The sequence below is a fragment of the Thunnus maccoyii genome, chromosome 2 (genome assembly GCF_910596095.1).
Source record: "Thunnus maccoyii chromosome 2, fThuMac1.1, whole genome shotgun sequence".
NCBI classification, from domain to species: domain Eukaryota; kingdom Metazoa; phylum Chordata; class Actinopteri; order Scombriformes; family Scombridae; genus Thunnus; species Thunnus maccoyii.
Window position 1 is genome coordinate 35,288,167 of NC_056534.1, and position 13,171 is coordinate 35,301,337.

General features: G+C 41.4%; 1 protein-coding gene across 3 annotated transcripts in view; it reads right to left on the reverse strand.

Annotated features, from left to right (window-relative positions):
* Positions 1–831: 831 nt before the first annotated feature.
* Positions 832–13,171, reverse strand: part of LOC121905795 (sphingosine kinase 1-like) — a 37,835-nt gene continuing 25,495 nt past the window's right edge. For all 3 annotated transcript variants that reach the window (XM_042424315.1, XM_042424333.1, XM_042424325.1), the window contains exons 3-5: positions 9,044–9,138; positions 7,543–7,658; positions 832–2,697 (exon numbers count right to left, since the gene is read on the reverse strand). In XM_042424315.1, coding sequence (XP_042280249.1) covers positions 1,809–2,697; positions 7,543–7,658; positions 9,044–9,138 — 1,100 coding nt within the window. In that variant the 3' untranslated portion in view covers positions 832–1,808. The remainder of the gene's footprint in view (positions 2,698–7,542; positions 7,659–9,043; positions 9,139–13,171) is intronic.

A 13,171-nucleotide genomic window follows, 5' to 3' on the forward strand; every position in this document is an offset into this window, starting at 1 on the left:
GCTGTGGGATCATCTCACATTGCTTTGATATGAAGAAACTAATGTCAAATTCTGTACAAGTGGTTGAATTTAACACGGTATTATGCAATGTGCTTTCTCGGGATCCGTCTTGTGTCCTGTGTGCCGTCGTCGTCGTCCCAGACTCCACACACCGACCCATCGAGGATTCAAAGTTAACGACTTTTGGCCTTAATTGAGAGTTTGAGGCTGAAGAACAAATAACAGTTGCGAAGCCTGATCGTCTCTGTCCAAACTAGGGCAATGACAACACACACACACACACACACACACACACACACACACACACACACACACACACACACACACACACACACACACACACACAGAGTCTCCATCCTACTGCAGAGGAGCCATGGAGGCAGAAACGCAGTCCGTCGCTGTTGCATAAGATGCTGTAATTCATGTTGATATGTCATCTTCAGCACAAAGAAGAAATACTCTCCACACAGCCATAAACAAGATGAGACGCTGGAGGCTGAAGATGGTGACGGATTTACTTTCAGCGGAGGTTCAACATTTAAAGTGTGTCTGTGTTTTATCTGTAAAGTGATGCTGACGTATCTATCGGTCAATAATGGAGACCCCCGAGTGTTTAATATTAAATAAATAAGAGGAATGAAACAATGAAATAATCCAGTTGTGAAGGAATTCTACAACAGCGATAAATCTTTACATCTAAGATCATTAAAAATAAATGATTTCATCTGGTTTCTCTTCAAAATATCTGAGTTTATGGTCATTTTATTTGATTCCAGCAACTTTACTGGTCGTTTTTTTTTTTTTTTAAAGAGCCAGTAAACATGTTTTCTCGCTCTGAACAACGAGTTCCTACATCATCAACTGATGTTTGAACAGTTTTGGTTATTTCACAAGAGATTTGTGGGTTTTTGTTTTTGTGCTCTTCTCACTGGTTGGAAGTGGGCGGGACTAAGCTGGAAAAAAAAGATGATGTCACCTATCTCCCTGCACCAATCAAGAGTTCAAATCAAAATGTGATCACAGCTTGTTTATTTAGTCTTGAATCTTTTATTTTATAGAGAAATTCTTTGATTTAAAATCAAGTTTTAAGTGGTTTTATATCACGATGCCACTTTTCAGCTCCAGACAAACAGAGCAGAGTCAGTTGTGTGATTGGCTGTCTGCTCCGTAGGGACAAAATTAACAGCCAATAAACTGCCACTACAGATTATTTGACCTATTATTGATTAGAGCTCAAGGTGACATCTACAAATGTCATGTTCACCATCATGTTTGACACGTATGAGTGTAAAAATCCTCATATTTCAGAAGCTGCAACCACCAAATTTTCCTTAAAAAAATAAAATAGTTGCTGATTAATATCGTGTCGCTCAAATTATCAGTTAATGGACTTATCGTTGCAGCTCTACAATCATTTTGAAATAAAACGATCATTGAGAAAATGTATTTTGAAATGAGAATGACATTAAACTAGTTTGAGAAATGTATTTGATCATTTATATTATTTATTTTGTCTGCGTTTATTAGATGATTTATTTTGAAAATACCTTATTTATTTAATATTGAGCACTTTGGTTCTCCATACATATCGCTTGTTTCTTGTACATCACAACGTTTTCTGATGAATTGTGAGTTTTCTTTGTACCGCTGAGAGCAGAACAGCAGCAGATGAAAGTGAATCAGTCTTACGTCCTCGTCTTTGCTTCTGTACCTGAACATTTCTGATTTGAAACGCTAAAAATGTGTTTCTCGGGTTTGTTTGATTCCACGTCATCAGCCGTTAAAACAGCAGAGATGAAAGCTTCAGTTCATCCAGTGATTAATCTCGCCAGCCCTCTGTGCACTTCAGCTTGCACCGGCCCGTATTCCACCACTTCCCCGTCTACTGTTATTATCCCTTTGGGCGAATGCGGCTCCAGCCTGAGCGCCCGCACCTTAGTGTGCACCAGATGTTGACAGTTTGTAGCCAGATGTGCACCTTTCTCCATGGCTAGGAACAGCCTCAGCAGCGCGGTGCGGGATATTCCTGCTCTAACGTAGAAAAGATGGATGGCGCCGTCGTCCAAGATGGCGTCCGGTGCTGCCAGCAGGTCCTCCGCCAGGTGGGACTGGTACATAGCCAGCATGAGGACAAAGTCTTCCTCCGGGACCACCACCCAGTCGCTGGGCAGCGGCTGGTCCAGAGGCAGCAGCAGGGTGTCCGGCGGGCCAGCGAGGGCTTTGGTGGCGCTCCGGGAAGGCGTGCCCTCCGTCCTCCTCACTTTGAGGGAGTTGTTGGAGTGGCAGGAGTTGTGGAAGGTGTTCTGGAGGGAAGAGTCTCTGGACGGGCGGCTCAGGGGAGAGGCTGGACACAGGGAGGCGGCCGGATTGTTGCAGTGCAGTCTCCTGTTATTTCTCAAAGCGCGCCGGTTGTTGTAGTCCTCGGCGGCGGGCAGGTAAGCCAGCTTGCCCTTGTAAACGCGGAGAGAAGCCAGCCTCACCAACGTGCCGACGGTGAACCGGGCGGCTCCCACGTGACGGTACTTCTCGCTCTCGATGTCCACGTCGGCCACGAAGCCCCAGGCCAGCGAGAGGAAGGAGAAGAGGCGGGGGCTGGAGGAGAGATGGATGGAGACCAGGTCCATACGGGATACCAGACCTTTACAGAGCAGGAAGCCACAGCTGACCAGGAGCTCCTCGCTGGACACCGGCGAGGATCTGCAGGGACACCAGAGCGATGAATTAGTCATAACAGGCAGAGCTGGACTTCCTGAACGCATCTAAGCTCAGAGATCTGCTGCTTTCAAGCGCTGCAGGAACTCTCAGGATATCAGTTACAGAACACATGAAAGGAGGTTTTTCATAGAAGTGACTGATGTTGTTGAGATGAGATGTCAGAAAGTATGAAGTCAAACAACAGAGAGTAAAAATGATGCAACAACTCCTCAATACTTACTGAGCAGCGACTGAACATGTCAAGTATTAAAGGATTATTATTTACTTCTTTTCCAACTGTAAACTAAGGTGCTATAAAGCATTGAGGTCCATTTAATACTGTAGATCTTCATGAATGAAAGAAAGACTTAAATTCTTCTTCTAGTTTTTTTTCTGCTGCTGCAGCACAAAGTGGCGACATGAGGCTTGATTTCTAAAATAAAACAAACAGCCGCCACAGAATTACTTCCACCTCAGAGTCCGTTTAGTCGATACATCCGACCAAAAGCGCTTGAATGTGTGACAGGTGGTGTTTACGGCTTCCAGGCGTAGAAGTAGGAGCTCGTATTTAAGGCAGCAGCAGCAGCTGCGCTCTAATTAAACAGGAAAAAGTCTCTAAAGATACAGAAAATCTAAAACGGACACAAGTGTAAGGCTGCAACTAACAATTATTTTCATTATCAGTGAGTCAGTCAGTTATTTTTAGGATTAATCTGTTAATGATTTAGTTTAAAAATGCTCAAGCTGACGTCTTCAAATGACCGGTTTTGTCCAAACAGAAAAGCAGCAAATTGTCACATTTTGAGAAGCAAAGAAACAGAAACTATTCAGCGTTTTTCCTCAATAAATGACTTCTATGATACATTTCTTGAGTCTTTTTCAGCCCTGCACCAGTCCGCAGTAAAGAATCCGGTTTTAAAATGAAAACATGAAGGTGCGCGTATATATTTTCTGAGAAGTGGGTCGAGGCCGTCTGTGTTTCGGGGGCTGTGCTGTAAGAGGATTGTTATACAATACTGGGGTAACTGTGACCTTATTTTTTAGTCGTAACTACACAGAAGGGAGAAAGCAGGTAGAAGTAGAGGGTGTGTGTGTGTGTGTGTGTGTGTGTGTGTGTGTGTGAGGGGGGGGGGGGGTCAATAAACCAGGAGGCTGGTGGGACAGAATCAGCTTATGGGCCTTCAGACTTGACAGGCCAGTGAGACAACAAAGACCCCATCTGGGAGAATGGAGACGGAGACGGGGGTGGAAGGTCACGATGACACCCCTCACACACACACACACACACACACACACACACACACACACACACACACACACACACACACAGATTGGCCTGCTGTTACCACCCACAGTCAATTACGTCGATGACCGGACGTCTCGGTGGAGTTCGCCGGCCGTGACTCTGGAGATTTATGCATATTTATCATCCTGGATTTGTCTCGCTGTCCAAATAGTCTCATCTACATTTTCCAGGGCTCCGTTTCTTTCTAATCATTGTTTGGTAAAAAGGTCAAGAAATAATATGATTTCCAACTGGCTCCCCCCCCCCACCCCGCTGTTCACTCACTGGCAGAAAAATATTCTACTTTTTACTACGTTTATTTGCCAGCTGTAGTTTCTGGTTTCTTTCAGATTAAGATTGCACCTGAAAAAACATTGTTGAAGATTTAACGAGTGGTTTCCAACCTTGTTGGCTTGTGACCAAATCCAAAACACGTCTCAGGAGGCTTTACAATCTGTGCAGAGTAGGATGCTGTATCTTTAAACCCTGATTCAAAAAACTCCCCCAAAAAAACCCTTTAATGGGGAAACAATGGAGGAAACATCAAGAGGAGAGACAGAGGAGGATAGATGTGTATGAACAGACCAAGAAAGAAATGACAAAATTATAATAAATTGTTAATGTATATGAGGAAAACAGTTACTACCCGAGGCTCCTCATCATGTTTCAGATGAGTTGTTCCAACCTCTAAACTTCTCACATGGTTTCATTGAAATATTTGCGGGATATAAATCAGAGAAAAGTCTAAAACAATAAAACAGAACTTTAATTTCCTTTTCCATGAATCATCTCAAAGCTCTTCACATTGATCTCCTTGGTGTTGAACCACCACCTCTATTTAAAGCAGTAAAACTAACTCAACCTCGACAAGCTTTAACAGTAAAATGCTGATTTCACATCGTTTCATCCGGAGCTGCAACGATTGGTCAATCAAAAAAAAAAAAAAAAAAAGAATCTGCAACTATTTTGATAATCAATTAATCATTTCAGTCATTTTTCAAGCAAAAAATACCACAAATTCTCTGCTTCCAGCCTCTCAAATGTGAAGATTTGCTATTTTTCTTTATCATACATGACACTAAATTGAATTTATCTTCTTGGTTTGGACAATTATTAAGACAAAATTGAAAATAAGCCTTTGTTGCGTCAGTATTTACAATCTTAATAACGTCATATGTGATAAAATATGAGTCACGGGGGCCGTTTTGAGTATTTTTACATAATCACATAATTTATGGATCTACGTTCTTCTTCTACATCTGCTGAGAATGAAACAGAAAATCAGCTTTAAGGTGAAGCAACTGTTCTGCTGCTCACTTTGCAGTATCTGCGAGCCGCCAGGGGAGGGAGACTCTCGCTCGCATCCAAGTGTCACACCTGTCACTTCAGAAAGCCTTGGCGAGCTGGTAGATGATGTTTCAGCTCCTGCTCATTATATCTGCTGTTACAGAAACACATTAAACCCTCACTCAGCAGACCCTGTTCAGCGCGTTGCATAATACCAGATATGTTCTAGCTGTCGCTCGTTTGATCCACATGCAGCACGTAGCCTCGGTGAACCCTACATTCAGCTGGGAATAATACCAAATACATTCTGGCCAGAGCAACCGCAGGACGGCCTGCAGCAACCAGAGAGAGAGCGAGAGGGAGATTCTGGATACCGCGGGAGTGTGAGAGGAGAGTAAACAATACAGAGTCTGGTCCCTTCCTCTCATTGTTGCCGCCGCTCTGCCTGGAAGACCATTGTTTGATGAGAAGCTGATTGGCAGATGCAGTTCAGGGGACGAATCAATGTCACCATCAGTGTAAGGAGTTTTCTTTAATTTCCTTTTATTGCTACTCTATTTAATTTGGCATCTATTAAATCAAACAAACAAACAAATAAACAAAAACTGCTGACTTACAAAGTGACAGATTACATAATAAGTGAAATAGTAAAAGGTTAAGATGCAGCTCAGTGTGACCTACAAACAGTAGAGTAGCTGAAAAAGGAAGCGCCTCAAGCACTTCATGAGCTTTTTACATTTCCCACGTGACACCAGGTGACTTTACAGTAAAAAAGGGCATTTTAAACACAAACAGCAGCACATGCAGAGTAACAACCACCACTGTTAACAAATGAGAAAGCTCAGTTATATTGAGAGCAGTCGTGAAACCACACTGACGACCTACACTGGTCTATGAGGTTAATGTGTGGTGAAATAACATCTTTACTCCATAAAGAGGTTTTCTCACAAGGGTTCACGACCTCTTTTGCACCGCAGACCGTCAAGCTATTAGAGGTGTCACCGCCAAAACAAAAAAAAGGTAAAACGTAGATATTAAAACACATATTAAGACCTTTCTCCCCTTCTTACTCCAAAAGGAACTCTCACTGTGGTCCAGAGTGTAATATCATCAACCTTTTGATCGATCGCCATGAACATTCACGGTTCCCAGAGGATGAATCCTGATGACTACACTGATCTCTGACTTTCCTCTAACACCACCAGCTGATCAAAGATTTCACTTATCTGTCGAAATGTCTCATCTACTGGATAAGTCGGCATAAAATTTGGACATTCACGGTTCCCAGAGGATGAATCCTAAAGATGAACTGTGATCATTTTGTGAACTTGTGTTAAGTGCTAACTGGCTAAATTTTTGCATGCTAACAAGCTAAACAAAGATAAATATTCCGGTATATTTTCTTGTTAGCATGCTGCGTTAGCATTTAGCTCAAAGCAACACATATCCATGAACGTTATCATGTTAGCTTGTTGCAACAGTAATAACAGACGACTGATGACTCAACATATCAATCACTTTCTCCTCGTCTGATTCTGATCAGCTGCTGTTATCAATATTACAGTTCATTCGTTCACTTGCTCTTTCCTCTTTTCTATCTGTCCTTCTCCTGTCTGTTCATTGTTCTGGTTGAATGAACTCCAAACAATCACTCAAATGAGCAAATCATTAATAATGAATTCAGACGAGATGAGTGCATTTTACAGTGAGGAGCAGCAGCAGGAGGAGGAGGAGGAGCAGCAGCAGGAGAAAGAGGAGGAGGAGGAGGAGGAGAGGAGGCCTGTGTGTGTTAGAAACAATGATACTAAAAACACTACATGACATTCATCATGACATCTTAACCCTGTAGTCGTGCGTGGAGCGGGCCGCACCGATTTTACACTGATGGTACTGATGGTGACCTACAGCGGAGCCGAAGGGATTATGGTCATTACATACAGCGTGTTCTTGTTTGTATGTTCTGTTTCCTGTTTCTGCTCCAGTCTGTAATAAAACACAGGTAGCTCTGTGAAATAGCACAGTTTGGCTGAAACTATCACATTGCGTAATCTAATTTTTTTTATGTATGAGCATGTTAATGCTCAGTGCTGCACCTTGAATCCCAAAACCCAAATCAGTATGTCATCTAACTGGTCAGACTGGTTTCTGTGGAGTTGTGGGTTAGTCATGATAGAATAATAGAGCTAGAATGAAGCAATACTTAAGACGTTACAACATCTTTAACATTCTTCGCTGATCAACACGTGCTTTTATTTACGATTCTGCGTGTGACTCACCCGGAGTAGTAATGTACAGATGCTGCCAAGGCGTTTCCTGATCCGCCAGGAAGGATACCTAACGGCGTTCGGATGGCCTCCTCCCAGTCTGATCTCTCCAGGAGACCGTTGATCACCTGACAGGAACAGAAGATACAGATGATAACACGTCAACCAGTCAGTGTTTTTCCAAATGGACCAAAAATGTCTGGTGGTTTTGTAGTTGTGTTTATTAATTATTGAAGATTTTATTATTACAGATGTTAGATTATAGACAGCAGTTTGTGTTTAGACCACATTTAACATTTCAGATGAATGACTTCTTGTGTTAAATGAACAATAAAAGAAAACTATGTTTATATTCTTTAAAATATCAAAATAAAGTCAGTCATTCGATAATTTTGGTACTGAAAGGCGGGTATTTAAGCAGCAATAGGACTGGAAAAATTCAAACACCCTAATAGCAGGCACTCCGAGGCACTCATCATCAAAATTTTGCTGACAACTTTTTGTGAGGGTGTCTGTAAATAAATAAATAAATAAATAAATAAATATGTGCTCTGCATTTTAGAGGTTTCACACATTAGTTCAGCAGCTGAGTGGTCGACTACTGTCACCGCTTGTCTGCAGTGTGGGCAGCAACCACTTCATTTATAAAACATATTTATTAACTATATCAATAGTACATATACAGTACTGATGCTATAGATTACTGAGCTATACATCGGCTCCCTATTTGTTTTACTTATAACTTTTAAATCCCTGCACAGTTTGTCTCTGCTTTATATTTCTGATCTTTTAACCTCTTATTCTGCACTGAGACGCCTCAGACCTGAAAACAAAACATTGTTTAAAGTTCAGCGGTCCGTCCAGGCTTCAGAGAAAAGGCATCATCACATTTTTTTAGCTCCAACACTGCAGAACAAACTTCCTCACACCATCAGATCAGCTGAGTCAGCGCCTCGTTTTAAAAAGCTTTTAAAAACCCACCTGTATGGACGGATATATATTTGTAACCTTTTCATAATTTCTTCTCCAATGGTTTTATGTTGTTCTTTATGGTTTTATTGATCTATGTTTGGCCACTCGGTGATATTCTGTTTTGTGTTTTCTGTGCACCTGTGAAGCAGCTTGTAACTCCGGCTTTTAAAAAGGCGCTGTAGCAATAAAGTTTATTTATACTTACTATATAAAGTAATAGGTGCCGGGATATATTTGGAGCTAGTTTAACTATGGTAGACTACTTCATTGTACATCAACGTCTGCAAAGACAGAAAAAAAAACTGCTGACAGTCGTGGAAAAGCTGCTCTATTGTCAACAGGCCAAGACTGTTGGTAACTTACTGGTAAGTCTGCTAATGTTGGATTTTCTCTTTATTTTAACTCGTCATCTCCTGAATCTTCACTCCTGCCGTTCTCTCCTTGTTGCGCAGAAATCCATAACCTCTGATGAATGTTAGTGATTGTTCTGCACTAATTTGAACCCTCACGGTGTGTGATTACAGTTCACACGTCTCTTTACCTCAAACAGAAGTCCGTCTCCTGACATGATGACTAAAGCGTCCCACTGCGACAGGTCAGCCTCTCTCACCAGCTCTCGGGCGTGGTTCTGCCGCTCTGCAAAACACACACACACACACACACAGAAACATTAAATGTGTGTTCATGTCGGGGGTGTTTCTCCTTTATGAGAAATCTAGAAAAGTGCTAAAGAAGAAATCTGTCCTGTCAGCTTCCTTCTTCCACAGAGAGGTCAGAGGTCACGGTCGGCTCCAGCTGAGGTGTGGCGGACACTACAAGAGATGTTTGCTGTCAACAGCTGCTTGTCCCTTGTGTTAGTCGACCTGTCCTGTTTGTGCGTCAGTGAGTGATCAAGTTACACAAATACGTAGGTTGTATTCAAGTAAAAAAATATCTGAGGTGACACTAAAGTCCCAGTTCTGCTTTTAATCTTCTCTCCTTTTTTCTCTTCAGTTCCCCGATTCAAGTGTCTCTGAGAGAGAAATCTGATATACGGTCTTAAATGAAGCGTTGATCACACGGCTGGTTAGGTCAGAACAATTGAATCACACAGGAGCACTATGTTCAATGAATCAGAAGCGCAACCTTAGAGCCAGTTTCCTTCACAGCAAATCACACAAAACACACAACAGGACTTTTATTATACATTAAAGCACGAGAGAACAGATGTACGGTGGCAGATTTGGATTTTGAACACTTTACTTTAGAGATTTGAAAATTCCTAATATTTCCCAGATGTTTCCTGGAAAAAAAAACTATAATTAGGTACTAATTATAGGGAAAATGTTCAATTAGCACATTCCCAATTAATTACTTCTAATTAACTGCTTGAGACCTTGAGGGTCTTCTATAGTCAGTTAAGAGCAGCTCAGATGAGCATGTGTCTACTGATGAGCACACACACACACACACACACGCGTATGAAGTAAAGCTGCAACTCATTATTTTCATTATCAATTAATCAGCTGATTATTTTCTCGATTCACTGATTCGTTTTGTTCATAAAATGTAAAAAAAAAAAAAAACAACAACCCCACCATGAAATATTATAATTTCATGGTGACAACTTCAAATGTCTTGTTTTATTTGATCAACAAGCCAAATATATTTAGTTTAGTGTCATGAATGAAAAAAGAAAAGCTTCATAAAACAGCAAATATTTGGCATATTTCTTAAAAAAATTACTAAAACAATTATTATTGTTTAATTCTCAGTCAGTTGATTAATCGACTTATCGTTGCAGCTCTAGTATGAAGAATAAAGTTTCCAATAATAAATGTAAATTTTACTTTACCACTGGACCACATTATATGGTTGAATTATTCAGAAGTTCATGAAACAAAGTGCTGCTGAATTTACTGTAGTGACGCCTGAAGTACGTAGGAAGGTTTTTGTATTTCTGTTGGTACTGAAATCTTTAACTGCTGATAACAGTTATATGTGGGGAGATAATAGCAGTGAGAGTACAACACAGTATCTTAAGACGTATTATTGGGACATAATGTCCTCTGAAACCTCCTCGAGGATGTCTGAGAAGCTCTGAGATTTAATCTGGTTTTATATGTTTTGGCCGAGTTGTTTGGCAAGTTAGATCAAAAAGAAGCCAGATTAGATTTTCTGGCAAGAGTTAATGATCTGGTTCCTGCTAAACTGGAGTTTCTGAAAGCCAGAGAACAAAAAAACTAAAGAACTTTACACACATCCATGTAGAGTCACATGTAGAGTCATTCTATGTGAGGGTCTGTTGATCGAACTGAACCTGTTTCTCTCTGTTGCCATATTTTAATATCTTGATATCTTAACACGACACAGTTTCAGATAGTTTTCTCTGGAATCAAGTTTTGAAATACTCCTGTCTGTCTCTGTGTGTATGTGGAGTCTCTCCGTCCTCCGTCTGAAGGTGAAAGGGCAGAAGAAGAGCTGTGAGGTGTGAAGAGAAGCCAGTCAAGTGAACCCGAGCCGTCACATCAACTTCAGTCACAACTCTCTCCACTGTTTCACCTGCTGAGACTCCGCAACACTAGAAACCTTTCTCTTCTGTCTTCCTCTCTTTCGCACCATTCCTCCTCTCTTCATATCAGCATTTCTATACTTTTTGAGAGAAGCAGACGAAGCGTGCGTAACATGCGAAGCTTTGTGCTTCTTTGGGGTGTAAAAACAAAAATGGAAGTGATGAAGCATCCGATACGTTTCTTCAAAAAACATCTACAGAAGTGCAGCCACAGTCTGCATGACAATGAGGAAAACAGACTCACAGAGTGATGAATTATTTGTTTTAAGCTTTTGTGAGTTGAATTTGAAACTAGATGATTTTGGTGACCAATGGATTCCCCTAACAATAGTGTTTTACATCAATACAAACCTTCACTACTGTATGATACAAGAAATGACAGTTGCTCTTCCTGTATGAAATGTATTGCCGCTCAATGGCTTTTAGGATTAAGACTGTTTCCAATCCCTCATGCATCCTCTTAATCTAATACTTAATTTTCCACATCTTAGTTAATACCTGACAACTAGTATCTTATTATCATAGAAATCATTTTAAAGGTTTCTTTTCAAGGTCCACAAATACGTTTCATTTTCTCAGACTTTTCAGACATTTAGGCTGCAGGGACCTGAAAATAAGGTGTCCTCTTTTGTGTCTCTTGCATGTCACTACTTTGCTCTGTGCTTTGACTCAGCCATTATCCTCATGTCTTAACACACACACACACACACACACACACACGGTCCTCTGGGGACGGATCTCATTTCTAGGCTTCTCTTCTTACCTTCCCTAAACTCTGCAGAATAAAAAGGGATCGATTTCTCCTTATCAGTCCAGTCACGTCACATTTCTTTATCTATGCAGAGGCCGTACACTAAAAAGGACTGAAGGGCCCAAATAAGCAACACAGCAGCGCAGGGACACTGCAGTGGTGGGAGGAGGAGAGGCTGACAGCAATTTTTAGTATGCAACTCCCCTCCGCAGTCAGACTGATAAAGGCAAAACGAAGGCGTGTGGGGAGGGGACGGGAAACAAATAGCAGGGACGGAGGGACGGATATAAGTCACATGGTGCTTGTAATGACTTTTATAGCTGTTGTTGCAGAGGAGAGGAGAGTAGAGGAGAGGAGAGCTGTAGTTTTGTCCAGCTGAGTTTGTCCCTGTGGGTAGAGGCAATGGATTGTGACTAACTCATTACAGTCATGCAGATCTCTGCTTCATTACCGGCCTCTGGTGACAGGACGTGTCTGAGGAATTGTCCTCAGAAGCTTACAAAGATGAGTAATGTCCAACCTCCCGATAAATTAATAACTTGATCTTAAGGAGGACAGGTAAAACTACAGTTAAGCTCGCACCATGCATGCACATCTCAGAGTTAGAACTGGTTCATATGATGTGTGCAAAGTCACAGTGTCTTTACAGTTGTTCCAAACAGCTACACTCGAAGGTGGAGTGAAAAGCCAGCTGTCATATAAAGGTGGGATATTGTTTAAATGCTGCGATAATGGCGCATATTTTTAGACAGTCTCTCCTGGAAGACATTCACAGTGTTGTTGTGACTGAAGTGGTTATGTCATGTCTCAACCACGCACAGCTGGCCAATCACTGCATCAAGTGGGTGTTAATGGGTTACAGAAATGGCCTTACACCGCCCACCCTATCTGACTATCTGACAATCAAGTCTGATGGAGTATAGCGGCCCCCTTCATGGTCCCTGTAATTATTCCTCCTTCTGTCTATACCTTCCTGGTGGAACTGCAATGTAAGTGAGGGACAGAATCCACTGTCTCGTTTTGTGCAGAAGGGAGTCTGAACCGAGAAGGCCTCTTAAAAAATTTTTTGTCTTCTTCATAAAAAATTCTCTTAGTCTGTGTTTCCCTGCTGAGCCGTAGCAGAAGGAAAGGACATATAAAATCAATTTTGCACTAAAATCATTTTGGGACATCCAATGAATGTGACAAACTGAACTATAAAATGCTTTTTTTTTTTTGTCCTCGATTTCTCACAGTGTAGTCGTGCAAGGAGAGAAACTCTTGTATGGACAGAGGGAATAATCACAGCAACCATAATAAGCAATACCTAGCTTTTAATGTGCATATTTTAATGTACATATGAGCATGTGAGTATTGTATTAAGTCAG